The sequence below is a fragment of the Cotesia glomerata genome, linkage group LG2, assembly GCF_020080835.1.
Source record: "Cotesia glomerata isolate CgM1 linkage group LG2, MPM_Cglom_v2.3, whole genome shotgun sequence".
Taxonomy (NCBI): Eukaryota; Metazoa; Arthropoda; class Insecta; order Hymenoptera; family Braconidae; genus Cotesia; species Cotesia glomerata.
Window position 1 is genome coordinate 9495794 of NC_058159.1, and position 27489 is coordinate 9523282.

Sequence of the window (27489 nt, forward strand, 5' to 3'; positions counted from 1 at the left end):
ACTTTATAAGTTATATTGTTATGAAAAGATTTTGATGTCTATTGATTTCAGTAAAAATTAGATCATTTATTTTAATTACAATTCAAACTATGTATATGATTTTTTTTTAATCTTTATTTTTGGTATAGAAAGAAATATCCAAAATAAAAAAAAAAATTAGCTGACATCTCACAATTGTTAGAATTTTTTTTATTGATAAAATTATTACAAAAAAAAAACTAAAATAAAAATTCCACATCTCGAAAATTCAAAAGACTACCAGTGCAATATTTAAAAAATATTCTTTTAATTATAATTTAATCAATGAAAAAAAATTAAAAAGTTTTCAAATACCTGCTTATTTTATTATAATAAAAAAATATGATTTTCACTATTGTTATTTTCAAAATTTAAATAACAATACTTGTAAAAATAGACAATAAAAGTAATTGATATTTTCAAAATATTGCAAACGAGTTAGCACAGTCAATAAAAACAATTTCTTCTTTACATGATAAATGTTTACATTCTGTATTTGTAAATATAAATCAACAGTGAGGTTGTGTGAGGTTATAAGCGAATTTAAAAATCAATCTAACATTTCATTTTTAGGTTTATTTGAAGCACTTACCAGCAAAAAAAAAATAAACAATTAAAAATGAGTAGTTCAAAATATCGTGATCATAATAAATCTCGGGATTCAAAAAAACGTTACTCTAGTGATCAGCTGTCTAGCCATTCAGAAAGTAAACGTCACAAAAATGATTATGACAGCAATAAATCTGAAAAATTAAAAAATGAGGAAGACTATATAAAATTACAGTCAAGTAATGAAGATAATGATAGTTTTTCATTTTGTAATTATAAATATGAATTAAATAAAGTATTTACTGCTCATAATAAGTTGGTACAAGATACTGAAGATTTTTGGAGTTTCGTTAAAAAATACGAAGCAATTGAAACAAAACTAGGAAATAAAAATAGCAGCGATCCACCAAAAATAGAATTAAATTCGTTTGGTGTACCTGCACACTATCATAAAAATCACTGCATTAATATCAGAATAAATATTAAATTCGGAGAACTATTTGTACGAGTGCCTCAAATCAAAGAGCTGAATAATAATCGATTACTTAAGTTTAAAGATATTATTTTACTGTATCTGAATTTTAAACAAAAAGAAAAATTTAATAAGTTAAAAAAGTTACGAGAGACTCAAAAAAACTTACCAGTAGCCAACTATAGAGATGAAATAGTAACCGCTGTCAAGGAAGAAAAAGTTGTAATAATTGCTGGTGACACAGGATGTGGTAAATCAACTCAAGTACCACAATATTTATATTCAGCGGGTTTTAATAACATTGCATGTACGGAACCTCGACGAATTGCATGTATATCACTCGCAAAACGTGTTGCCTTCGAAGCATTGACTGAGAATTCCAATGAAGTCGGGTATCAGATACGTTTCGAAAAACAAAAAAACCAGCATACTAAAATTTTATTTATCACTGAAGGATTATTATTGAGGCAGGTTTCCGAAGAAACTGGTCTTACGCAGTACGACGTAGTGGTTCTTGATGAAGTTCATGAGCGGCATTTGCATGGAGATTTTTTGTTAGGAATTATGAAATGTCTAATACATCAACGCCCGGACTTGAAATTAGTTCTGATGTCTGCGACTATTAATATACAATTATTTAGTAATTATTTTGCTAATGAAGATGTTAAAGTTATTCAAGTACCAGGCAGACTTTATTCCATTCAATTATTGTACCGGCCCATTGGTATTGAGGATGTTAAATCTAAACGTGAACGATTCAATCCTAGTCCTTACGTGCAAATCATGCAGATGATTGATCAAAAATATCCAAGTAAGTTTTTATCGTCGATATTTTATTTAAGGGGTTAAATGGGTTTCACGGTTTCAAAAAATCGATTTTTTGATGTTTTATTAATAATAGTTAATAAATAATTTATTTAATAATAGCTTCGAAGATACAGTTTTAAAAAGTTTCGCGCTCAAAGCGCTGTTGTATTATCACTCAAAACTTTAAACGCGTTTTTCTCAAAACTATGTTTTCAAAGATGGTGATCAAGATTTTTCGAGAACTACTCAACCGATCTTGATGAAATTTTAGATAAGTCTTCGAGATATAATTTACAAGGTCTTGAACGAAGGATTTTTTTTTTTCAATTACAACTATTAAAAAAAAAAATGCCGCGAAATTTTAGCCAAATTTTTTATTTTTTTGTAACAACCTATACCAAAAATCCAATTTTCATTTTTTTTTCCTTCGTTCAACACTTATTTTCAATTCTTAACTAAAGCACATATTTTTTTTTCACTTTAAGGGGGATAGCCACTTTGACGATCGAAAAAATAGGTGATTTTCGGGAATTTTTTTGACTGGAATAATAAAGGAATTTGGGGATCGGGTTTTTTTTTTTTGTTTTATAAAGTATACATTAAAGATTATTCTCCTAAATTTTTATTAAAAAACATCATGTTGTTATAAAGTTATTAGCATTTTTGTGGAGCACCAAAAAAATTTCCGCCTCCACGGTGCGATCTCTAACTCAAAAACGGATTATCTAAAACAAAAAAACGAAACAGCATTGTAATCTGCATGCATGTGGTTATCGTTGCACGTAAGAGATTTTGAAAATTTGGATTTAAAAAAAAACGGCGACATATTAAAAATTTTTTCGTTTTTTTTCCTCATTTTTTTGGATTTAAACAGCCCTAAAAAATCTTAAAAATAAAAATTTCCAAAATCCCCTATATGTAACGATAGCTACTGAGTAGACGAATACGGGGAAAAAAAAAGTTGCAAATCGGTTGATATTTATGCAAATTACAGTTCTCATCAGTTTAAAAAAAGTAGTTTCGAGAAAAACGCGTTTTCGTCGGAGTGCCGCGCGTGTAAAGTCATATGACGTGCTGTTACAAAAATGACTATAACTCGGAAAATATTATGAATTTTTATACAAAACTCTAGATACATATTTTTGAATATATAAACTTTGATTTAATAAAAAAAAAAAAAAAATTATTTTTTTTGAAATTTCACAGTGGCTACCCCCCTTAAATAATCCTGCTAAAAGTTCTGCTGTTCACGCGGACGCATTTTTTTTCCGAGGGTTCGCTGGAAATGACATCACAATGGCAGAATTTTTAATATTTTTTTTTTAAAATTTCAGTAATCTCTCATTAAACATGTATCTTTAAGACAGTAAAAAGTTTGAATAGAATATTTCATTTTTTATATTAAAAAAAAAAATGTTGAAAATAGGCCATTTTTTCCGGAGGAAACCCATCTAACCCCTTAAGTACGTAATAGAACAGTAAATTAATAATGAAATAATATTTTTCAGGTACAGAAAAAGGTGATTTATTAATTTTTCTCAGTGGTATGAGTGAAATAACAACGGTAGTCGAGGCTGCTAAAGAATACAGTCAAAAGAAAAATAATTGGATCATTTTACCTCTGCACAGTAGTCTATCGCTCGCCGAACAAGATAAGGTATTTGATTATCCTCCAGACGGTGTACGTAAATGTATAATTTCTACAAACATTGCTGAGACGTCGATAACAATTGATGGTATTAGATTTGTCGCTGACAGTGGAAAGGTAAAAGAAATGAGTTACGATCCTACCTGTAAAATGCAGCGGCTCAAAGAGTTTTGGATAAGCAAAGCAAGCGCTGAGCAACGGAAAGGTCGTGCTGGTAGAACTGGCCCAGGAGTTTGTTATAGAGTTTATTCTGAAGAAGAGTACACGGCGTTAGAAAAGTACTCAGTACCTGAAATTCAAAGAGTTCCGCTTGATTCTTTATTATTACAGATGATAGCAATGGGTTTGCCAGATGCAAGGAAATTTCCGTTCATTGAACCACCACCGTCACAAAGTATTGAAAATTCAATTTTGTCGTTAAAAGAACACGGCGCTCTTATGGAGAAAGAAAAACTTACATGTGTTGGTAAAACACTGTCCAAACTTCCTGTTGACATTACCATGGGAAAAATGTTGATAATGGGGTCTATTTTTGATCAAGTCGAACCTGTATTATCACTTGCTGCAGCTTTGAGTACCCAAAATCCGTTTACTAATCGTGCTTACAAAGACACTGAATGTGAAGCATCAAGAAAGAAGATCGAATCTGATCATGGTGATCCAATTACGCTGCTCAACGCATTTCGTGAATGGTTGGAAATAAAACAGGAAAGTAGTCATGAGTCTAGAGGTGGTGGAAATAATAGTCGTAAGTGGTGCAAAAGACGAGGACTCGAGGAGCAAAGATTTTATGAAATGATTAAATTACGCTCTCAGTTTAAAGATTTGTTAAATGACTGTAATTTACTTAAAAAATTTCCGGAAATAATTTCGTCGATGTCGAGTACAGAAAGAACGATGCGACATAGAGAAATAAAGATTTTGAAGTCATTAAAAAAGACTTATAAAGAAACGGCGCCCAGAAAACGCAAACAACTTAAAGTTGATCAATTTAATTTACAATTGGAGGATAATAATGAGGACGACGATGGAATTGATATTAAAGATGTTGAATTTCGTATGAAAAATGATTACTCACAAGTACAAAATTTACTCAACGCTAGTTCAGCTTGCAGTTATAAAGATTTGACAATGTTGAAAATAATTTTATGCAGTGGGTTGTATCCGCAATTCGCTGTTGGTGATGAATTCAATTACTGTAAATCTATGAATGAACAATTATTTCACACGAAAGCTAAACCATTCGTAGCACTTCATCCGATGAGTTTTTTTGGAAATCATCCACAATTATTGCAATTAGAAGAGCCAGATATTGTTAATATACCTGGTTTCAAATCTAAGACACCGTTAAGTCCAAAACACCAATTACTTACTTACGTATCACTTTTAGAAACAACAAAACCTTACCTTGTGAATACCTTGAGGATGCCAGCCGCTCAAACTTTACTACTTTTCGCTCAAGAAATTGATACGAATTCTATATTTTCCTTAATTATTTGTGATTGTTGGCTACTATTTGAATTTCCAATACCAGACAGTGGACAAAATTTACTAATAAGAGCCACGAAAATCAGACAAAAGTGGGATTATCTCTTGACAAAACGATTGGAAAAATCGTCTATAACTGTGAAGAAGAATGACGATGAAGATACAGAAGAAGATACGCGTCAAATAGAAATAGAATTATCACGTGAAATAATTGAATTTATGCACACGACTGTGCCTTACACGGTTAAAAGATTATTAGCTGCCGATTTAAAGACGCTTTATGTTGGTAGAGGTGAAAATGATAAAATAGTTGAGCCTAATCCATTCCAAGATGATTTCCCCTGTGTTTTGAATCCATCTAAAGGCGGAGTTAAACTTACAAATAATATTACCTATAATTGTCTGATGGAAAATGAATGGAGTGATAAATTAGCTGTCGAGATGCTAGACATGCCTTGGAAGTGTCCTCATTGTGAGATTGAAATTATTTTTTCTAGCATTGAAAAATTACAACATCAAAAAATATGTAAACAATCAAACAAAAGTGAAAAAATTACTGATACAAGAACACCTGTGGTTAAAAAATCCAACTGTAAAACTTACGAATGTTCTGTGTGTGAAAAAACTTTTCATCTTACACCCGTAGAAATATTAAAACATAAAAAAAAACATGTTACTGTACAATAAAATAATGGGTGGAATGGCTAATTTGTATATTTTTAAATGATAGTTTATATTTTATGGTAATTAATTTATTCTAGAAAATTTCTTATCGAATCTATTATAATACATAAAAAAAAAATAGTTATTTGTTTTGTTATTAATTATCCATGCGTTAAATTTTTGAATTCAAAAATATACGAATATGAATATTTTACAATAGAAAACTTGATTAAATTATAAAAAATTCTTCAACACTCAATGTACAAAATCTGCCAGCAACAATAGATAATATTACAGCAAAATTAGAGTCACTTTTTAATAACTTTATCAATAAATTTACATGATAAGTTTATCGTTAGGCCAGTAAAATAAGTTACAATGTAGCGTTTGTATGCCTTCTAAATTAGTCTAGAGTTCTTTTAAAAACACAACACTGAACTCTATACCCCATTAAACTGTTTCAATATAAGCAAAATCTATATTACGATAAATTTCTTGATTAAAACCCATACCCTCACCATTTTCACTGCCATTACCACTAGCTAGTTGACCCAGATTCTTTGGTTTCATTTCCATCGCAGCTTTATTCGAGAGATAAATTTTATTTTTGATGATTTTTCTTACTTCATCACGAGTACAAAGGAAAAATGCCTAAAGTTTAATACTATCCTCAAACGGTTGAGAATCACTTCGTGATAATTTTCTTGCTCTTTCTAAGCACGGGCATACGCCTTCTTGAAGTCTATCCTAACGTTTATAAAAACCACGACCTAATCGACGTTTTTTTAATTAAATCTAAAGAGAATCCTTTAACTAATTTTCCGTCAATAACATCATACTCTGGTAATTATGTCATTGAATCATAATAACATTGCTCTTCTTCATCCTGATGATTGTACAGAGCACTAAAAATAGCTGCTAAAATTTCTTGTATCGCTGCAGGCATATCCGGAATACTTTCATCATCTTCACTCGGTTGGAGCTTAGTTTGTAGTACCAGTTGTTTTAGGATTAAGGAACATTCCATGCTTGTAATATATATATATATATATATATATATATATATATATATATATATATATATTAGTGTGTTCCTAAATTCAATTTCCGTGAAGAACCTTCTAAAATTGGAGTTCCGCTTTTAACAGAAGCTGTGTTTGGGCATTTCCTGAAATATTTTGAGTTGAGACAATTTATTTGATTTTCATAGAATTTTTAACAGGAGCTTTGTTTGGGCATTTCCGGCCCAAATGCGGAAATTCCAGTGGAGATAGAGCCATCTTTAAATTTCTAATTTAAAAAAAGGAAAAAAGGTTTTTACAGTGGCAAAATTTAAATTTATTATTACTGGAAAATTTTAAAAGTTTTACATGCAATAAAGTAGAAATTCTTCTTATGCAGAAAATTTTTTTTATTTTGTATTGCACTAAAAGATATTATTTCGTCTATAATTATAACTATATTTGATGTCTCAAGGAAAATAATTAAAGTAATAAAATAGCCGTCAAAATGTTAAAAATATCTTGGTAGAGTTCTGATGGTGAGAAGAAAATAATTTTATCCAGAATTTAAATTATATCGATATTAACATAACTATAAATAAAATAAATAAGAAAGTTCGTAATTTATAATAATTCATTTATTACAAATATATAAAGATTTTTTTCAAGTCCATGGTAAAAAATTTGAATACATAAAAGTTCCTATCGTTGTGTATCCTAAAAAGTAAATTAATATCAATTTATCACGTTTTGAATATCTTTTTTGTGACATAAAAAATATTTTCCAACGTGAAAATGCATTAGTGGAATTTTCATAAAAATCTTTATCACTATTCCTAATCCTATGTGACATTAAATTTGCACAAAACCAGTACAATAGTGGACTAGCTGAACCCAATAATCTAGTACTAACTTGAATATGAACAAACAAAATGCAGAATATTGTTAAAAATAGTCCATGAATAATAAATGGAAACATTTGTAGCGGATAACGTTTTTTACGCGTAATACTTTCATAATTATTACTATCCAAAAATTTTAATTTATACAATTGTTGCTTATTTTCACGAAAATATTCAATAATGCATCGTAACATGATGTATAAAATAGGTATCGCTAAACAAAAATTAGGTATTTGTTTGATTTCATAGTACTTAAACAAACCGACACTCCAATATTTTTCTTGTACATACGTGTAAGCTATTGGTATCATTTTTGTACACCATGGTGACTTATTTTTACCTGGCATTATCAAATTATTTATCATACCATAATTAATAACATGAGCAGGTACTACTTGTGTTGCATTAACTCGTTCAGTGCAAAAAACAATATAATTGTAAATTTGTAGTAACACAAATGGCACTAATGACAATAATATTGTATTAAATATCCAAAGTAAGCTTGAAAAAAAATTCAATAATTCAATAAGCAATCCAGATTGCATTGACGGCTTACGATATTCTGAAATAACTTTTGGTAAACTTGTATGAAATAAATCTTGTATCCAATAATACAGTGGATATCCAATATTAACTATACCATTAGATCTAACAATACCAGAAAGACCAATAGGTAAACATACAAATCTATTGTTATTAATAGCGGCAATCATACTGTAAAATGTCAAATATGCAAACATTGATTCTGAGTATGTTGATGTAAAAAAAATACTCGCTGGATTAATGCAGTACAATATTGACGCTTTGTAAGCTATTATTGTATTACCAAGTACTTTTTTACTGAGATCATAGAAAATAATTGACGACTTAATGAAACAAAATAAATTAATAATCACTGCAGCTATCAGTATAACACTATTATCATTAAATACAAATAAAATTTTCTTCAATAATCTAGCTACATATCTAACTGAAATTGGATATAATGGAAAAAATGCAAGTGTATTTTCGTACGTGTAACCATATCTAGCGATATGTATAAAATATTGCGCATCCCATCTAGTTAAGCCACCAAATAGTATCGTTATTAATTTATCATATATTGTTACACTATCATTTGGATTTATCGGACTAGTAAATGCATCTGCATTATGATCAGGGCACAACAAATTAAATATTAATTGTAATAATATTAACACTAAACGACTTACTATTGAAAACCACAATACTTTTTTTCTAGGGTCATACATCATGTAAATAACTAAATTAAATTAACTAAAGATCAAATAACTGATAGAAAAATAATAATAATACATAAAATAATATATATTTTAACTTTTAAGATTAGTCACGTTTATGCGATATCTTTTTTGACCGTTTTCTGTGAATACTTATCGCATGTTGGCAGGAAGGTTGTAATATCATGGCCAATAACAGTTTCCTTGCTGCTCCAAATAGTCAGTTTCAAGCTGCTTATTGTTGATACATGGTCCTAAAATTAAAAGATAATAATTAATGGTTTTGAAAGTTTATTATTAGAAATGTTGCTGTTAATATTGTTATTTATAACAAGTAATTTCGTTAACGCTCAATTTACAACAGGAAACATTGTTCCGGTAAATAATTTTTTTATTTTATATTATTAACATGTTTTAGATGATACAATTGTAAAAGAAAAATATTTAACTTGTTACTTTGATATTGAAGTTAACTTAATGAAAAAAATTTTAATTTTTAAAAATAAAAGTAATTAATACTCAAAAATAAACTAAATTATATTTTATTTTATTACAATAAAGAAACTAACGACGGAAAGTCCAATACCAAAAATAACTTATCGAAAAGATATCGATAGAAGAAAATATATTCGACAACTTCTCGGGACTGAAAATTCAAATAAATTTCAAAATAAATCCGTCGAGTATCCAGGATATGACGGATGGTATAATAATATCGGAAAACCAGAGCTAGGAGCTATCGACACCCCTTTGTTGCGTAGGTGGCCGGCAGCTTATGACGATGGAGTTTATAAACTTTCAGGATCCAAACGCCCTCAACCTTTAGTATTAAGTGAAAGTTTACTGAAAGGAGACATTGGAACTAAATCACGTACTGGAAAAAACGCACTAATGGTTTTCTTTGGTATTACTCTAACAATAATATAATACGTTAAAGCAATAAGAATAATACGTTAAAGCAATAGTAGTCATTTTGAGATTAATAATTATTTTATAACTGATAGGACAACATGTCGTTGAAGAAATTTTAGATGCTCAAAGACCAGCATGCCCGCCAGAATATATTAACATACAAATTCCTGAAGGACATCGTTATAGAAAAAAAACAGGGCATACACAAATGCCAGTTCTGAGAACGAGATATGATGAACGAACTGGCCACTCACCCAATAATCCACGGCAACAAGTAATTGCAATTTAACATAAAAATCTTTATTTACTGAAATTTTAATTTTGAAATGGCAATTTATAATAATACAAAATTCAACTTTTAGCTCAATGAAATTACTCCTTTTTTGGACGGCGGCTTAATTTACGGAACAACAAAAGCCTGGTCTAACTATCTGAGAATGTATTCCAATGGAAAAGTAGATCAAAATGGTCTGTTGGCTTTTTCTCATGGAGGAAAATTTCCAGAATATAACACTATTCGATTACCAATGGCTAATCCTCCTCCTCCAGCTCGCCATAGCTTATATACTAATCGTCATTATACAGAAGAAGTTGAAAGATTTTTTAGTAAGTAATGTATATTTTTTATTTATTTTTTGATTAAATGATTATTAACACAATTAATTTTTAAAGAACTAGGAAATCCTCGAGGAAATGAGAATCCATTTTTACTAACATTTGGAATAGTTTGGTTTCGATGGCACAATGTGGTGGCAAAAGAGTTGAAGAAACAAAATCCCAGCTGGTCAGGAGAAAAAATTTATAATGAAGCACGTAAATGGGTGATTGCTTCACAACAACAAATAGTGTTTTATGAATGGTTACCCCAATGGTTGGGTATGGAGCTCCCGAAATACAAAAGTATTCATAATTTTATATGAGTATGTTGATAAATGTATAATTTTGACAGAAAATACAATCATTGTATTTGTAGATTATGATCCAACTGTTGATCCTCAAATAGATCAGTTTTTTCAATCTGCTGCTTTCCGTTTTGGACATACTCTAGTACCAGCAGGAGTTTACTTGCGAAATTACGGAGAGCTTGGATGTCAATTAAAATTAGGAGGCCGTGCTATTCGTACTTGTAACAATTTCTGGATGTCTGAAGTATATAAATAACAAGCTATCAATTTATCATACTACAATTGTATTAATAATATTTTAATTATGAAAATGTATATTGATTTTAGAATGGCCTTTTTGATAAATTTACTAGATTAGAAGGAACGATTGATGTAGAGAGGTTGCTTATGGGCATGGCTGTACAACTGGCCGAAGAAGAAGATCATAAAATTGTTGAAGATCTCAGGGGAAATGTTTTTGGGCCATTAGAATTTTCAAGACGTGATTTGATGGCATTGAATATCCAACGCGCTCGCGATCATGGATTGCCTGATTATAATACGGCTAGGAAAGCATATAATTTACAAAAAGTTACTAGCGTTGATCATTTTAAAAAAGTTTCTCTTGAGGTAAAATATAATCTTTAATCCTTAGCTATATAAATAGTATATTTCAATTCTAAAAAAATCTAATTATTGATTGATTAGATTTTTTTTTGTTAGATAAAGAACAAGTTCTTAGAATTATACGAATCTTTCGATGATGTTGACATTTGGGTAGGTGGAATTTTAGAAACAGAAGATGGCCCCGGTGAGTTATTTAGAACCATTATCGCAGATCAATTTGAAAGAATAAGAAATGGAGATCGATTTTGGTTTGAAAATGAAAATAATGGGTACAATATATTATTTTTTTTTATTTATTATGTTTCTAATGAATAATAAAAAATTTTTTTCTAGGTTATTTACAACAGAAGATATTATAAGGATTAAAAATTTGAATTTTTATCAAATTTTACTCAGTGTTAGTGACGTAGGAGAAAAAGATTTGCCGGCCAATGTATTCAAAGTTCCAGTTTCAGGTAATGCTTCAATATATTTAAATTATATTCTGATAGTTATAATAATTATTTCTCATGATACAGAAAATGATATAAATACAAATTGCACTCGCGAAAAAATTGTTAAAAAAGGAGAATGTAGTGATTTTTCTGGAAATTCAATACCTTGCTTTCACGCAGACCCAGTCACATCTAGTAAAGTGGATGATTGTTCTGATCCCGGAACGTATGATTATTTTAGTAACAGCGAAATATCGTTTGTTTTAACCTTTGGAGTTATAATTTCTATATTTGGATGTTAGTATTTATATTATAATTTATAATTAAAGTAAAAATTTTTTCTTATGAAATAAAACTATGAAGTTTATATAATTAGGTTTTTGGGGTTTTCTTTACTGGAAATTACATGAAACACAGAGGAAATTTTTAAATAAACATGTTGATCTTACAAAGTCATGTTCAGACATCGGAGTCGCCGGAAATATGTATACAGGTAAAGTTAATTTGATACAATAAGATTTTATAAAAATTTGATCGTTGAAATGATTTGTTTAGCATCTGAATGGATTGGTCCTTCTGTACAATGTCGTCCAGTGATTATTACACTGCACAAAAGTACACGTCAGATCCAAGTTAAAAATCAATTGGGTCATATGTCGCGAGTTGTGGACCTACATGTTAAAAAAATTATGGTATTTAATTACTTCTAATAAAAATAATTTATAAACAAATAAAAATAATCTTAATGTTAAATATCACAGATGTTTGTGGGGCATCACAGTCAGTATGTTTTGATACGCGTCGATCACAATTACGACTTGGTCCTTAAATTTGATTCGATATTTTTAAGAAGTTTCTTTGTTAAATCATTAGACAATTTTCTTATGGAACTGAATATTGAACGAGAAATAGTATCGCGTATTACAGCAAAAGCAGTTTTGAAGCAAGCGATAACTAAAAGTGGACGGCAAAAAAAAGTTGAACAATTTTTTCGGGTTGTTTTTTCTCAAGCGTTCAATATAGCACATTCCGAAGATGAACTTCTTCAAATAGATTCTAAAGTTGCGAAAGAAGTTATTTATACAGAGTTAACAATAATCGAATTTGCAGAGGCTTTGAATATGCAACCAGATTCGGAATTTGTCAAAAAGGTTTAGATTATTGAAATAATTTTTTTTTGCAGCAACTAATATATTAATCGAATAACAATCTATCATTATATATTCTAGATTTTTAATTTAGTAGATATGGATAAAAATGGCTTTATATCATTTCGTGAATTTATTGATATGCTGGTTTTATTTCTCAAAGGAACAGCAGAGGAAAAATTAAAATTAATGTTTGATATGTATGATATAAATAGGACTGGGCAATTAAAAAGAGAAGATTTTGCAAATATGTTGAGATCATTCATGGAGACAGTCAATGCTGATATTTCAGATGACGAGTTAGAATCAATAGTTCATTCAATGATGGATCGAGCTCAAATAGCAAATAAAGAAACTATTGATTTAGAAGATTTTAAAAACATTCTTGGTGAATTTAACGATAAATTTAGTTACGCAGAGTTAGAATTCAATGTCAACTCTAATGGTACTAGTAAAAAATTACATGCCGGAAAATCAACTATAAGATCAACATTTATTGGAGAAGTAAAACAAACTATGGAAAGCTTGTATGCGGATCCAAATGATCTTAAATCACGAGTTGAAGGAAAGACTTATTGCAGTTTAAATAACGACGCAGCAAATAATATTGACAATAATGAAAAAATAATTCAACCTAAAGTAGTCTACACTGAGTGGGATCAATATTGGAATCCAATTACAAAATTTGTAGCTAATAAACAACTGCAAATATTTTGGGTATTTTTATATACAATGATTCTGCTAGGTATTTTTTCTGAACGAGTTTATTGTAAGTAATTTATTTTCAAGTATTTCATCTGAAATTTAAACTTTAAGTATGTAAACTTTTAATAAAAATTATTCGATTATTATTAGATTATTCGACATTGAGAGAACATCGAGGATTAAGAAGAATAACAGGACATGGTGTATCAATAACAAGAGGTGCAGCTTCAGCGATGATGTTTACGTATTCGTCTATGTTATTAACTATGTGTCAAAATACAATTACAATTCTTCGAGATACCGCTTTACAATTTTATATTCCGTTTGATTTTGCTTTTGAAATGCATAAATACATTGCTTGTTGGGCTTTATTTTTTACAGGTAAAATTATATTTTTAGTTAAGTATTGATTAATTTTCAAAAATTTTAGATCATTATTAATAATTTTTTATTTGTTTTTATCAGCTATTCACATTGTGGGTCATGGATTCAATTTTTATCATATTGCAACCCAAACCTCAGATGATTTGACCTGTTTATTTAGGAATAATTTCCATGCGTTAGTATTTTTCAATAATAATTTATTAAAACTACGGATAAGTAAATTAAAAATTTTTTAAGACAAATATTTTTATAGAACTCATGAAATACCTAAATTTCACTATTGGGTGTGGTCAACGATGACCGGCGTAACATCGATAGTATTAACCATTATTACTGGCATAATATTTTTATGTTCCAATCCCATGATAAGGCAAAAATTATATAAATATTTTGCTCTTGGGCATACATTGTATCCATTATTTTATATTCTCATGTTCTTACACGGCAGTGGCCGATTAATTCAAGAGCCTTTCTTTCATTATTTTTTCCTGTGTCCAGTTTTTATTTTTACTATAGATAAAATATTCAGTGCAACTCGCAAAACTGTGGAAATACCACTATTGAAAGTCACTTTATTACCGTCAAACGTTACATGCTTGATATTTCAAAAGCCTCAACATTTTCAATATAAATCTGGACAGTGGGTACGAATTTCCTGTCCAGCATTAAGTGCTAATGAATATCATCCATTTACGCTTTCATCAGCACCCCATGAATCAACTTTATCAGTTCACATTAGATCAGTGGGCCCATGGACCCACAATATTAGAAATAAATTAGATCCAAATAACAAGGAATTTAAAACTTTACCAAAGGTATGTCAGTATTTTATTTCAATTAGAATATATTATACTCACTTGTTATTTTGATTAGATACATGTAGATGGACCTTATGGAGAATCGCACCAGAATTGGGATAAATATGACATCTCCATAATGGTCGCAGGTGGCATTGGAGTTACTCCGTTTGCATCAATCCTGAAAGATATTGTTTTTAAATCAAATCAAAAGCTTAACTTGGGATGCAAAAAGGTTTGACTGTTTGTAAAATCATTCAAATTTTTTTAGATTATAATATAATAAAAAAAAAAAAAAAAAAAAAATAAAAAAACATAATCTAATTACATATTTAAAACAGTAAAATTCATTGGTAGGTCTATTTCATTTGGGTTACTCGGAGTCAAAAACAATTCGAATGGATGATTGACATTTTACGCGATGTAGAGAAAGATGATGTTAATAATTTTATTTCAGCACATCTTTTCGTCACACAATTTTATCAGAAGTTTGATCTCAGAACAATATTACTGGTAAGACTATCGACATATTATAATAAAATTAATTTTTCCTTGCTTATTTTATCACTTTTGACTAAATAAATTATTCATTTCAGTATATTTGCGAACGGCACTTTCAGAAAGTTTCTAATAAATCTTTATTCACTGGACTGACAGCAGTTACTCATTTTGGACGTCCGAATTTTGTTCAATTTTTTTTGGCTATTCAAAAAATACACAAAGATGTATGTATTATAAATGATTGTTATTCACTAGCAACACGACTTTCATGATTTATGGTATTGTCAATTAATTGGCTTTGGTGTTACAGGTTAATAAAATTGGAGTATTCAGTTGTGGTACTCCAACATTAACCAGAGCGGTTGACAGTTCATGTCAAAACCTCAACAACAGAGAAGACACTTATACAATATTCCAACATTATTATAAAAGTTATTAATTATTTACATAGTACAATTTTCATTTTTTAAAAATTAACTTATGTACTTTTTTCAAACTAAAATAAATTATAACGATTGACATTTATGATAACAGTAACAATTTTAAAATAATCTGAAATCTTATTAAATAATTTGACAATAACAGCAATATAAATAAATAAACAAAAATTATAAAATTTTTCGAGAAGCATTAAAGGTTAAGTGCATAATTTTATCTAAAAATTAAAATATGAATTATATAATAAATTAAAAATATATAATAACAATGATTTACCTGATGTACAAATAAATTTTGATTGTATTTATATCTTTATCACAGCTTAAAAATCCATTTTATAATTGTATTCGTGATTTATATACAATAATGATTTCTGTCATTCCTTGCTTTAATACTTAGTGTTCACTGTCAAATTGTTTCCCAAGCATTATTATATTGTGTACATACTAAAATATGAATAGTTTTTAACAAGAAAACATTATAAAATTTCAAGATTTGGATCCTTTAAGTACTTATCAACATGTTGAGTATCACAAGATTTATAAAAATACATCCAGCAATAAAAAAATTTCATAATGGTAATTGTTTAATCGAATTGGCAACTTAACCTATTGAAATATTTTATAATAATAACAATAACAGCAATATACAATTATTATTATTATTATTATTATTGTCCTGTCATAGCCATAAAACTAATAAAAATAATTTCTTTTTTATTTCAGGACCCATGAGATTATTGGCAACAAAAAATGACGACGAAAAAAAAAGTTCACGACTCGAAGAATTTAGAAAAAAATTACGCGAAACAACTCCAATAGGTTAGAAAGAGGATAATTTTAATTTATAATGAAATAAATATTTATTAATAAATATTAATAATTTACAGAAAAACTGGAAGAATTTGAAGAAGGAAAGCATCCTTATCAAGAGAAGGAGCCTTTAAAACCACATCCGAATAATACAAACCCAGAAACTGGAGAAATTGGCGGTCCTCGAGGTCCAGAGCCGACTCGGTATGGTGATTGGGAACGAAAAGGCAGAGTTTCTGATTTTTAAGGATATCTTACTCATTTTTTTTTCTCAATAATTATTTAGAATCATATTCCATAATATAAAAAGTTTATAATCTGTAATTTATTAATAAAATAAATGAATAGTTGGTAATTTTTTTTCAACCGTTTAATTTTTCACAACCGGGATATTTTTATGGACAATGTTTACTAAAAAATCAATAGTTTTCTTACTAATGAGGAATTTTAAAATTTCAAAAGGTAAAATATATTAAAAGTTAAAAGTAGATTAATCATTGAAAAAATTATTTTCCTATAGACGTCACAACTCGATCAATAAATGTAATGAATGAAAAAAATGCTCCAGAAGCATCTCTATGGATCAAGGAGTGTGATAGAAAATTGAAAGCTCAATGTCCAAGTAAATTTAGTCATTAAATTATCTTTATAGTTTTAGATAATAATTTCAAGTGATTTTTCCGCTTTGCTTTGATGTAGATATGAAAAATTCTCGAGGACTATTTGGTTGATATTGATCCAAAGAGCGGTGAATTCATTTCAGACAGCGAGAAAGAGCCCATCAAGTGGGGAGACTGGCAGCATGGTGGACGAGTTAGTGATTTCTGATTTAGAAGTATTCTAAATTAAAATCAGAAATTTATTCTTAAATTTATCTATGTTATGCAAATTGTTCTCTAAGTTGTAAAAAAAAATTGAACAGCATAAATTAATTTTTTTCTTTTTAATCTGAAAAATAATACCAAATTTTTTGTTCTTAATTGTTACATAACATGATACTGGTATTATTTAATTTTATTTTCTTTGTTATTTTCTTCTCTCAAATATTTTACAATTAATATCTAAGCTCCATCAATGTCATTTAGATAAACTATTTGTATGTACTTTTTAAAACATTGAATAGAAGCGTATTAATTTTTTTTTTGTTTTTGTTATATTTTATCTTGACTATCAAAATAAATTTTGATTAAATAAAAAATTACCTAATTATTTATTAGTTAAATTAATTTTATAATAAATATTTACTTTGTTTACAAACGAAAACTTGGTGTTAGTAATTTACCAATTATTTGTACAAAATTTTTTTAATTTGATTTGTCAATACAACAAATCGATAATATTGATAACAAATTTTTGAGTAGACAATTTTTTCATAGTAGAAAAAGAAAATAAATGAATAAAAAATTCTTCGACAAAATTATCAACAAAGACTTAATTAACATGATATTTTTATGAAATAAACGCGAGGTATTTAAAAAAGGAATCATCATCGATAAGACAAAAAGTACTTTACCCGAGACGTTGTAATTTAAATTGTCAGTCTTTTGTCGTAATCTAGAATATAAGTGAGGCCGCCATGAATTGTTAATTTATTAATTTTTTTTTTTTTTTTTTAAATCAAGGAGAGCATAAAATATATAAACGAATATAGATGTTTTAACGTTTTATAAGCTATAAAGTTTTATTGATGGCTAACACGTCCCGCATCATCATATTTCTGAGTGTCCACAAGGCATTTACGACATTTCCATGATTACCAACTCCGTTACCAAGCCATTCAGCAGGCAATTTTGTAACATCCGGAATTTGCGTGTTCTCAGGAGTCGCATTCATCTGCTTGTCCCAATTAGATATGTAACGATTCTCTACATTCAATCCTTCAATATATCTGCAAAATATTTATAGAATTAATTTATGAATAAAAAAAAAATTATATAATTTTCCTTGTTTTATATTCTTTTATTACCTTAAGTACGCATCCGAATGTAAAACTCTACTTGGCCGTGGTGGAACAGCGATGAAAATAGGGTCTGGCTGTTTAGATACTGGTGCAGCTGTTGTAGTTTGTGTAGCAGTAGCTAAAATTTCTAGTAGATTAATATTTTTCAATATTTCTTAATCAATTATTAAAAAAAAAATAAATTTGTTAATCTATTCAACTTACCATTGTCCATTGGAGGTAATATCGTTGGTCCTTTGGATGCCATATAGTTTCTAAAAAATTTCAATGAATTTTCATTTCATTTTTTATTAATACACATAAATAAATATAGATTTGTTTACTTACTTGCTTCTTTCACTAGGTGGTATAATTCGGCCATTTCCTTTGAGTATATGCACTTCTTTAACATGCCTCGCTAATCTCTGTACACTTGGAAAAGGAGGCACATTTTTTTTTGTTCGACCACATCCTCTCCATTGACATTGAAACTCCACATCTAGTTATATATAAAAAGAAAATTTATTATAGACTAATAAATAAAAATATCTACAATATTTAATTGAAAATAATAATTACCAGCGGGAGCGTTAATAAACGAAGATTGCACATGTCCATTTTGCTCAGCAATACAGTGATCTATGCAATCTGTCATATCTTCAAATTGCCAATCACAATTATCCCAGCAACATTCAAAAACTTGGTCAACCGGTGCACCAATAGATAATGCCAAAGCTCGACCTTCAGCACCTTCATTCAACTTCGAAGCTCTTTCCTCCCATACTTGTTTTTCACCTGCTGGTAATTTTCTCCACTGTAAATGAAATATATTTTTTATTTCAAATACTCACTCTCTTGTAGCTAGATTATTTTAATGTCGACTTTTTTATACGACTTTAGAGTATTAAATAATATAAAATAAATAGGGAATTAAATAAAATAACTGGAGGAACAAATTAAATAAATAAAATAAAGAACAAAAAAATAAATATAAATAAATAAATACCTCGTTACCAACAATTCTGCTAATCTCTCCAAAGGTCGAATCAGGATTGTTTTGAGTAATCTGCGTTCGCATTTTACTCGAATATAAAATATACCCCGTTACTAATTTCTTACCCGTTGTTTTCTAAACAGAAGAAAACACAAATTACAAACTCATATCACTTTGCGAATGATAAGAAAAAAGAAAATTATATTAACATTAATATTATCATTATTGTTATAAATATTAATTTTTGTTCTATTATTATTAATGATGAATAATTCGATTGTTCAATTTTGTATAATGAGGATTAATTGAATAACAAATGTGATTAAAATTAACAAATGATTATATACATATTATATCGGAACGAAGTCAAAAATGATAAATATGCTGGCATATTTCTGCAAATAAAATAAAAAACTCAACTCAATGCAGGAGATAGTAATTTAAAAAATTAATTAAAATTAAAATAACATGGAAATAAATAAAAAAATGAAAGAAAAATATAATAAAAAAATGAGCATCGTTAACACGTGGGGCCTACCTTTTTAGTTGATACAGGCGTTTGAGCATTGGCGAGCACCGGTTGAGCTTCAGTGGATCCCACGGACAGTGGTCCACTTGCGTCCATGCTGTCTTCACCTACTCCGATGCCTAGTACTTCAGGTTCCAGTTTCGGTAACAGTGGTGACGCATCCTACACGATTTATTTTTTAATGTTACGTACGTTTTTACCTTTATTTTTATTTATTTTTTTTTAAGCCAATTCAATAATCACATCTACTTAAATACTAGTTAGTCTAAACTAACTTTTGTTTTAAAACTAAATTTTGATATCTCATATCTATGAGTTATTTAATCATAACTTTTTCGTTTATTCAAGATAAAGTACCCATCAAAGATAAACCCAACAGGTGCTCATTGTTTTGATACGTCGGTAATTACCGATGAATTTGTTTCACATGTTTGATAGAGGGATTTTTTTTCTTTTTAAATAAAAAAAATAAAATAAAACAGAAATATAAATATGCCGGCATAAAGAAACATGCAAAAGCACAAGCTAACACAGTTAAATAATTTTTGTTAATTATATTGATTATATATCAAAAAAAATTTTTTATAACTTATATCTACTAGCATTAATTTAAAGCAATAAAATTTATTATTCGATGGCTGTATTAGCTTGTGCATGATGAAATAATAGAAACATGCAAACTGATTTTTTAAAAAATAATATTTTTTCATTAATGTTGATTAATATTGCAAGAGCATAGTACAGATGTACAATTACCATTTCAAAATGAGCTGTACTGGACGTGACAGACTTGATTGACAAATGTGTCTGTGCCACATCGCTTGAAACCTACAACACACACATGCCAAGCATTATTGCAATAATCTGTTATAGTCCACTGACTTTACTCTTACCCGTTGTAGAAACTAATTAAATAGTGGAATTTTATTGTTCTATTTAATGTAAAAAATCCGTAGATTACAAAAATCATAATAAAAAAGCTCAACTCCCCCGCGTTTTTTAAATAAATAGTAAAATTATACTAGGGTCGCTGAGACACCGTGTATTTTCATCAAATAATTTATATATATTACTGTAAAGCCCTATTAAAATTGGTATTGTATTAAAGGGCGAAAAATTCTGAATTAGAAACCACAAAAATAAATCCTTTGCAGTTTATTATATTCGTGAAAAAAATTAATGAAAAAAAAAAAAAAAATTATTTGTTTACGTTTAATCACGCGGTCGGTAACAAAGCAACAGTAACTGAGGTTGGTGGCGCGCGCGAGCCCGGGCACAGTGGTTTTCATTCACTGCAATTTGAAATGTTGTCAATATTCTTTGACATAGAAATTTAATGAATTAATAATAAGAAAAAATTACATACAAGTATTATAATATTTTTAAAATAATATAAAATTGAAAAAAAAAAAATTTCTACTTACGGTTTTATTGTCTTCTTATTAAAAATTATCTTAGTATTTAATAACTAGCTAAATCTTTCATAGTTCAATGAAATTTAACCCTTCGTCACTCGCGTCATGAGCAGATCGCCGCCTAACAACTATTCAACCTATAGAGACTCACTATAGTGCGAGCGAGAAACTAAAAAGACGCGAGTGACGAAGGGATAATTAAAATTATTGGAAAAAGCGAATAAAAATACCAATTAAAAATAAAAAAATGCACTGACCTGAAATTTAAATTTTTACAGGTGTTATTTTCAAACTTTAAATTTATTGATTAATTATCATTTACTTTTAATTATAAATCAACAAATTAATGTTTACAACATTCATAGTTGATGCTATTTAATAGCACAGATAATTAAATAATTAATAAATTTAGAGTTTGAAAATAACATCTGTAAAAATTTAAATTTTAGTTTAGTAAATTTTTTTATTTTTAATTGGTATTTTTATTCGCTTTTTCCAATAATTAATTTTAAGTTCCATTGAACTATGAAAGATTTAGCTAGTTATTAAATACTAAGATAATTTTTAATAAGAAGACAATAAAACCGTAAGTAGAAATTTTTTTTTTTCAATTTTATATTATTTTAAAAATATTATAATACTTGTATGTAATTTTTTCTTATTATTAATTCATTAAATTTCTATGTCAAAGAATATTGACAACATTTCAAATTGCAGTGAATGAAAACCACTGTGCCCGGGCTCGCGCGCGCCACCAACCTCAGTTACTGTTGCTTTGTTACCGACCGCGTGATTAAACGTAAACAAATAATTTTTTTTTTTTTTTTCATTAATTTTTTTTACGAATATAATAAACTGCAAAGGATTTATTTTTGTGGTTTCTAATTCAGAATTTTTCGCCCTTTAATACAATACCAATTTTAATAGAGCTTTACAGTAATATATATGTTATTTGATGAAAATACACGGTGTCTCAGCGACCCTAGTATAATTTTACTATTTATTTAAAAAAAGCGGGGAAGTTGAGCTTTTTTATTATGATTTTTGTAATCTACGGATTTTTTACATTAAATAGAACAATAAAATTCCACTATTTAATTAGTTTCTACAACGGGTAAGAGTAAAGTCAGTGGACTATTAGCTATCTGCACTAATAAAAATAAAAAATAATTAAACAAATAAATGATAGTACATTATTTAGTAAATGCCAATTTAGAATAGCAACGATGTTAAAGTAAATTCTATTGATATTAATAAAATATTTTACTTACTTTAGCAGGATTAATAGGCCTTCGGAAGAAGTAAATTTCATCTTGTGTTACAACTGACGTATGTGTATATTTTTTTAATCCATCTTGTGGTAATTTCTTAATGAAATTTTTAGTTTCGTCATAAATAGATTCACATATGAAAACATCATCTTCTGGTATTTCTGTTGGTCGGCCTATAAATAATGAAATTATAAAAATTAAATATTAATATACAACAAAAATTAAATTATTACCATTACTACTTGAATAAACTTACAACAAACGTATTCTCCGTATTCTAAAACAGCACATCTTCCCATAATGGCAACAAATGGATGAGTTGCATCGGTTACAGAAAGAAAAAGTTCTTGTTTATAAAATAATTTAGTTGGCGCATGAGGAATTTCAGAAGGTGTAAGTAGCCATGGACCTCTAAAATAACATTTACCGTCTTTTGTTGACCATATTGAATCAACTTGGGCTATTTGTTGTCTTCCACCGTCAGTCGCAACGTAAACAAAGTCTCCAGTTTTAACTATACCTGTACACGTATTATATTGTTCATAATAAGTATTATCTGAATCATCGGCATTAAATAATATAACATTTGGCTTTTCTTTTTCTGTAAGTTTTTCCCCTTCTTCTAATTCAGCTATTTCTTCTTTATGTTTTTCTAATCGTTCTTTATAAACGGATATATTGCGTTTAGGTTCTAATGTTTTTTCTCGTGAGACTAGTTTTAAATGATCTGGATCAAAATTCCATAATTTTATCTTTTTAAATGCTCGTGCACGCGTAGAATATCTTGATTCACAAACATAAACATCCTTTTCAAGAAAACCTTCTGGTTGCATTCTAAAAAAATCTTTAACGCTCAACACACAACATCTGCCAGCGACTTTAGATAAAGGCACAGCAATATGAGCGTCACTTTTGAATAACTCTTTATCAATAAATTTACGCGACGCTACGTGATAAGTTTCACTAGGTCTGTAAAATAAGTTACCATAGAGCATTTGTATGCCTTCTGAATTAGTCCAAAGTTTTTCAATAAGCACAACACTGGGCTCCATACCACGTTCAACTGGTTCAATATAGGCAAAATCTCCATTACGATAAATTTCTTGATTAAAACTCATAGCCCCACCATTTTCACTACCATTACCACTAGCTACAGGACTTGATCCAGACTCTTTGGTTTCATTTCCATCGCAGCTTTCTTCTTCGGGAGATAAATTTGATTCTTGTTGATGTTTTAAGCGTTTTAGTTCAGCAACTTGAGTTGATAGATCCATTAAAGTGTAATTTAATGCCGGTGAATGTAATAGATCACCATTACGTGTTACTTCATCACGAGTACGAAGAAAAAATGCCTGAAGTTCAACACTATCCTCAAACGGTTGAGAATCACTTCGTGATAATTTTCTTGCTCTTTCCAAGCACGTAAATACGTCTTCTTGAAATCTATCCAAACGTTTGTAAACACCACGATCTAATCGACGTTTTATTAAATCTAAAGAAAGCCCTCGAATTTTTTTGCCGTCAATAATATCATGCTCTGGTAATTCTGACATTGAATCAGAATAACATCGACCTTCTTCATCCTGATGGTTATACAGAGCAGTAAAAATAGTTGCTAAAATTTCTTGTATTGCTGCAGGCACATCTGGAACATTTTCATCATCTTCACTCAGTTGGAGCTTAGTTTGTAATACCAGTCGTTGTAGAATTAAGGCATCTTTATATATTTGTGAATCTGGTTCATTGTACTTGCAGGCATTATCAAACATCAATATAAAATCTGACACTAACTCTTCTAAACTTTCGTAACCGTTTGTTTTCAATGTTGATGCTATTTTTTCCATGTTAATGGGCTGTTTAATAACTTCATAATAATCTGGGTATTCATTTTTATTCGGTAGTTTCATGAATATTAATGACAATTGTCGGCCTTTTGAATCGTGGTAATCTTTAATAGTGTCATACATCGTACGTAATTTTTGTAAATGAAGTGGTACTACTTTCTTTGGTCTTCCTACATTACGTGTGGGTGTTGATGTTGTTGATTTAATAGGTCCAGAAGATTTTGAATCCGGTAAAGGTCCCAACTCTCTAACTTTGTCCATTAAAACTTTTTCTAATGTATTTGCGTCTTCATAAATTAACGATCCTTCTTCATTGTACTGCCGGCAATTATTAAACATTAATTTAAAATCTTGTATCAATTCATTTTCATTTTGATACTTTTCAGCTTTAATGTTTGCCTCAATTGCAAGCATATCGATTGGCTCACTTATCACTTGATAATAATCGGGGTATATTTTCTTCGATGGTTTTTCCATAAACATCAACATTGGCTGCCGACCATCTTCACACTATAACAATACAAAATAAAAAAAAATAATTAATATTAAATAAATGAATACAATATTTATAATTGGATTTACTTACCACGTATTCTATGACACACTTAACTAATGCATATAAACGCTTTTTTAATGGTATATTATCTTTGTATTTTCCCCGAGTCAAAACATTTGAGGCACGTTTTATTAATTTTGTTTGAGAATTTGACTCTGATCCACAATCTGAATCTGAATCTTGATCAAATTCTAAAAGCTCCTGAACTTTCTCTTGCATTATTTTTTGTAGTTTCACAGCACACTAAACAGCAAAGAAAAAAATATTAAATCATCAACGAGAAAATCAAAACAAAATCATGTTTAATAATTATGTAATTACCTTGTATAAACGTGAGGTATGAACGTTGTATTTTTTAGCATTTTCAAACATAATATTCATATCACCGGCAACCTCACTGACCGTACCATATTCTCCTTTTTTTATTTTAGATCTTATTTGTAACAGGGAAATTGGATTTTTAATCATTTTGTAATAATCAGGGTACATTCGTCTGGACGGTAATTTCCAAAAAAATTCACTCATTCTAACTCCTTGATTGGTTGGAGCAGTTCTAATTGTTTGAAACAGTTGCCATTGTGCATTGTCAGCTTCTTCAATTTCAGCGGTTTCATCATCTTCATCGTCACTTTCTTCGTCTTCATCGAGTAATGTTGCTGTTTGCGCAATTAATGATTGAGCAAAGCTACGATTACCTCGTTTGCTGCTACGAGTTGAGGGTGTTGCTAATTTATTTGAAAACACACTACTCGAACCACTGTCTTGTTTTTTAGCAGCTGCTGTTATTATTTTTTTCAAGATTTTAGCATCTTTATAGATTTGAGAACCTGGTTCATTAAATTGACATGCATTGCGACACATAAGCATTAAATCACGTTCCATTTCACTTAAATAACTGTAAGTACCTTCTTGAATTCTTCTGGCAATTGTTTTTAAATCAATGGGATTTTCAATGACGTCATAATACTCTGGATAGAGTTTTTTAGATGGTTTTAATTGAAACACTGTGTGCAATACTCTATTATTATCAGTAGGATCTGTTGCTGTCATTACAGTTGTAAAAAGATCTTCATAAGGTTGCATTGATTCTTCATCAGGATTTGTTGAACTTTCAGAAGTATCTTCCGCGTCATCTGGTTGTTTTACATTTGTTTTTCTTGATAATCTACCCACTTTTAATATTATTTTACCTTTAGGTTCTGTCTCTTCGTACTCGTCCATTATACGATTCTTCGTATTTACACACAACTCCCATAAATCTGTAGCATCTCTGAACTCTGGTGAAGTACGACTATAAAAAGCTTTAGCATTAGTGATCATCAGATGAACATCAGCAGCTAAATCTTCCATATCGCGATATTCATCGGTTTTTAATTTTTGTTGGACTTTCAACAAATCTATGGGATTTGTAACAACTTCATAGTATCTTGGCTCTTGTCGTCTTTTTGGTACTCTGATAAAAGCATCACATAAAAGAGTCCCATCTTCTTTCTTTTGATTTCTTATAATATCATACAATTGTTGGCACAAGTCACTCTGTTCAATAATAAATAATTTCATTATTAATTATTCAACTTATGCTATTAAAATAAATTTATCATAAAAATAATAACTTACAGGATCTAATTTTTTTCTTCGCTTAGTTGGCTCGGGTATCACCTCCTCCGGATCATCCTCAGTACCTCTACTAGCTACGGACGATGTTCTGCGTCGTTTATGCATTGCAAATCAACTAGAAAAAAATAAATATTCAAATTAAAGTACAGTTATATAACATATAAATTGTATAACAATAAAATTTATAATAAAAACAAAAATGTTTAATAATATTAAAATTACAGTCTTGACTGTACCAAAAAAACTGTAACCACAAAAATTAATTGTAACTCGACGACACATTATATTTATTCATCAAAATAACTTGACAAAAAATATTAATAAAAATAATTACTGACGAGTGAAAATTATTTATTATTTGCATTTAATATCCATAGGGTCATGTAATACAAGTTACGTTAATTCGTAAGAAAAATTTGCCGCCATGACGCGCTTACATTCTTGCACCAATAGATAGCAAATAGCAAATAAATTCAATAAATACCAATTATATTACGACTTATATCTTACCTATATCATAAGAATCTTATAACAATTTTAACATTAATAACAGACATCAAAAATATATAAAAGAACTTGGTTTATAAACAAATTTTTATCCAATTGATGTGACACAGAATTTATCCGACGCCATAACCCTGAGTTACTTTTACTTGTTTGTGGGCAAATGCAATACACTCACACATATGCGTTCATACAACTTATTTAAATGTGTATATACACATGCATATTACGAAATTGGTGGTCATACGCAGGCGTAGATCGATATACAATGCCATTTTATTGGTCGAAACAAATCCATCTTTCTCACTCTTTTGCCGCGAACATTTTCGAATGTGTTAGAGTGAGAGAGATAAACAAGCCTCGTTTTTTTACAAGCTTATTCTGTACTAAAT

General features: G+C 29.0%; 5 protein-coding genes across 9 annotated transcripts; 3 read left to right on the plus strand and 2 right to left on the minus strand.

Moving 5' to 3' along the window:
• The first annotated feature begins 517 nt into the window (after positions 1-517).
• LOC123258501 (probable ATP-dependent RNA helicase DHX34) lies at positions 518-5699 on the plus strand. Its single transcript, XM_044718550.1, has 2 exons — positions 518-1850; positions 3355-5699. The coding sequence occupies exons 1-2, from the start codon at positions 638-640 to the stop codon at positions 5667-5669; spliced, it is 3528 nt and encodes a 1175-aa protein (XP_044574485.1). The 5' UTR covers positions 518-637; the 3' UTR covers positions 5670-5699.
• Positions 5700-7278: 1579 nt separating this feature from the next.
• On the minus strand, positions 7279-8888 carry LOC123258507 (GPI mannosyltransferase 2). Its single transcript, XM_044718562.1, has one exon. The coding sequence runs from the start codon at positions 8799-8801 to the stop codon at positions 7311-7313; it is 1491 nt and encodes a 496-aa protein (XP_044574497.1). The 5' UTR covers positions 8802-8888; the 3' UTR covers positions 7279-7310.
• Positions 8889-9038: 150 nt separating this feature from the next.
• On the plus strand, positions 9039-15774 carry LOC123258500 (dual oxidase-like). 2 transcript variants are annotated; one of them, XM_044718549.1, is made up of 21 exons: positions 9039-9167; positions 9357-9690; positions 9791-9972; positions 10061-10304; positions 10371-10598; positions 10672-10847; positions 10931-11212; positions 11306-11478; positions 11543-11664; positions 11728-11940; positions 12020-12136; positions 12199-12335; positions 12405-12794; positions 12873-13560; positions 13647-13877; positions 13962-14055; positions 14134-14695; positions 14754-14912; positions 15035-15190; positions 15274-15402; positions 15489-15774. In XM_044718549.1, the coding sequence occupies exons 1-21, from the start codon at positions 9090-9092 to the stop codon at positions 15615-15617; spliced, it is 4824 nt and encodes a 1607-aa protein (XP_044574484.1). In that variant the 5' UTR covers positions 9039-9089; the 3' UTR covers positions 15618-15774. The 2 variants fall into 2 exon arrangements, with proteins under 2 accessions (XP_044574484.1, XP_044574483.1); XM_044718548.1 differs by having other exon boundaries at positions 9039-9164; positions 9348-9690.
• Positions 15775-16064: 290 nt separating this feature from the next.
• On the plus strand, positions 16065-16777 carry LOC123258516 (succinate dehydrogenase assembly factor 4, mitochondrial-like). Its single transcript, XM_044718587.1, has 3 exons — positions 16065-16194; positions 16342-16437; positions 16506-16777. The coding sequence occupies exons 1-3, from the start codon at positions 16137-16139 to the stop codon at positions 16673-16675; spliced, it is 324 nt and encodes a 107-aa protein (XP_044574522.1). The 5' UTR covers positions 16065-16136; the 3' UTR covers positions 16676-16777.
• Positions 16778-17936: 1159 nt separating this feature from the next.
• On the minus strand, positions 17937-27264 carry LOC123258499 (protein polybromo-1). Of its 4 annotated transcripts, none has more exons than XM_044718545.1 (14): positions 27104-27264; positions 26594-26708; positions 25298-26512; positions 25010-25219; positions 22833-24930; positions 22577-22749; positions 20647-20718; positions 19900-20052; positions 19374-19496; positions 18947-19181; positions 18716-18866; positions 18593-18642; positions 18395-18515; positions 17937-18316 (listed from the first exon to the last, which is right to left on the minus strand). In XM_044718545.1, the coding sequence occupies exons 2-14, from the start codon at positions 26696-26698 to the stop codon at positions 18100-18102; spliced, it is 4923 nt and encodes a 1640-aa protein (XP_044574480.1). In that variant the 5' UTR covers positions 26699-26708; positions 27104-27264; the 3' UTR covers positions 17937-18099. The 4 variants fall into 4 exon arrangements, with proteins under 4 accessions (XP_044574480.1, XP_044574481.1, XP_044574479.1 ...); XM_044718546.1 differs by having other exon boundaries at positions 18395-18506; positions 25007-25219; positions 27104-27263; XM_044718544.1 differs by having other exon boundaries at positions 25007-25219; positions 27104-27263.
• Between the last annotated feature and the right edge of the window lie 225 nt (positions 27265-27489).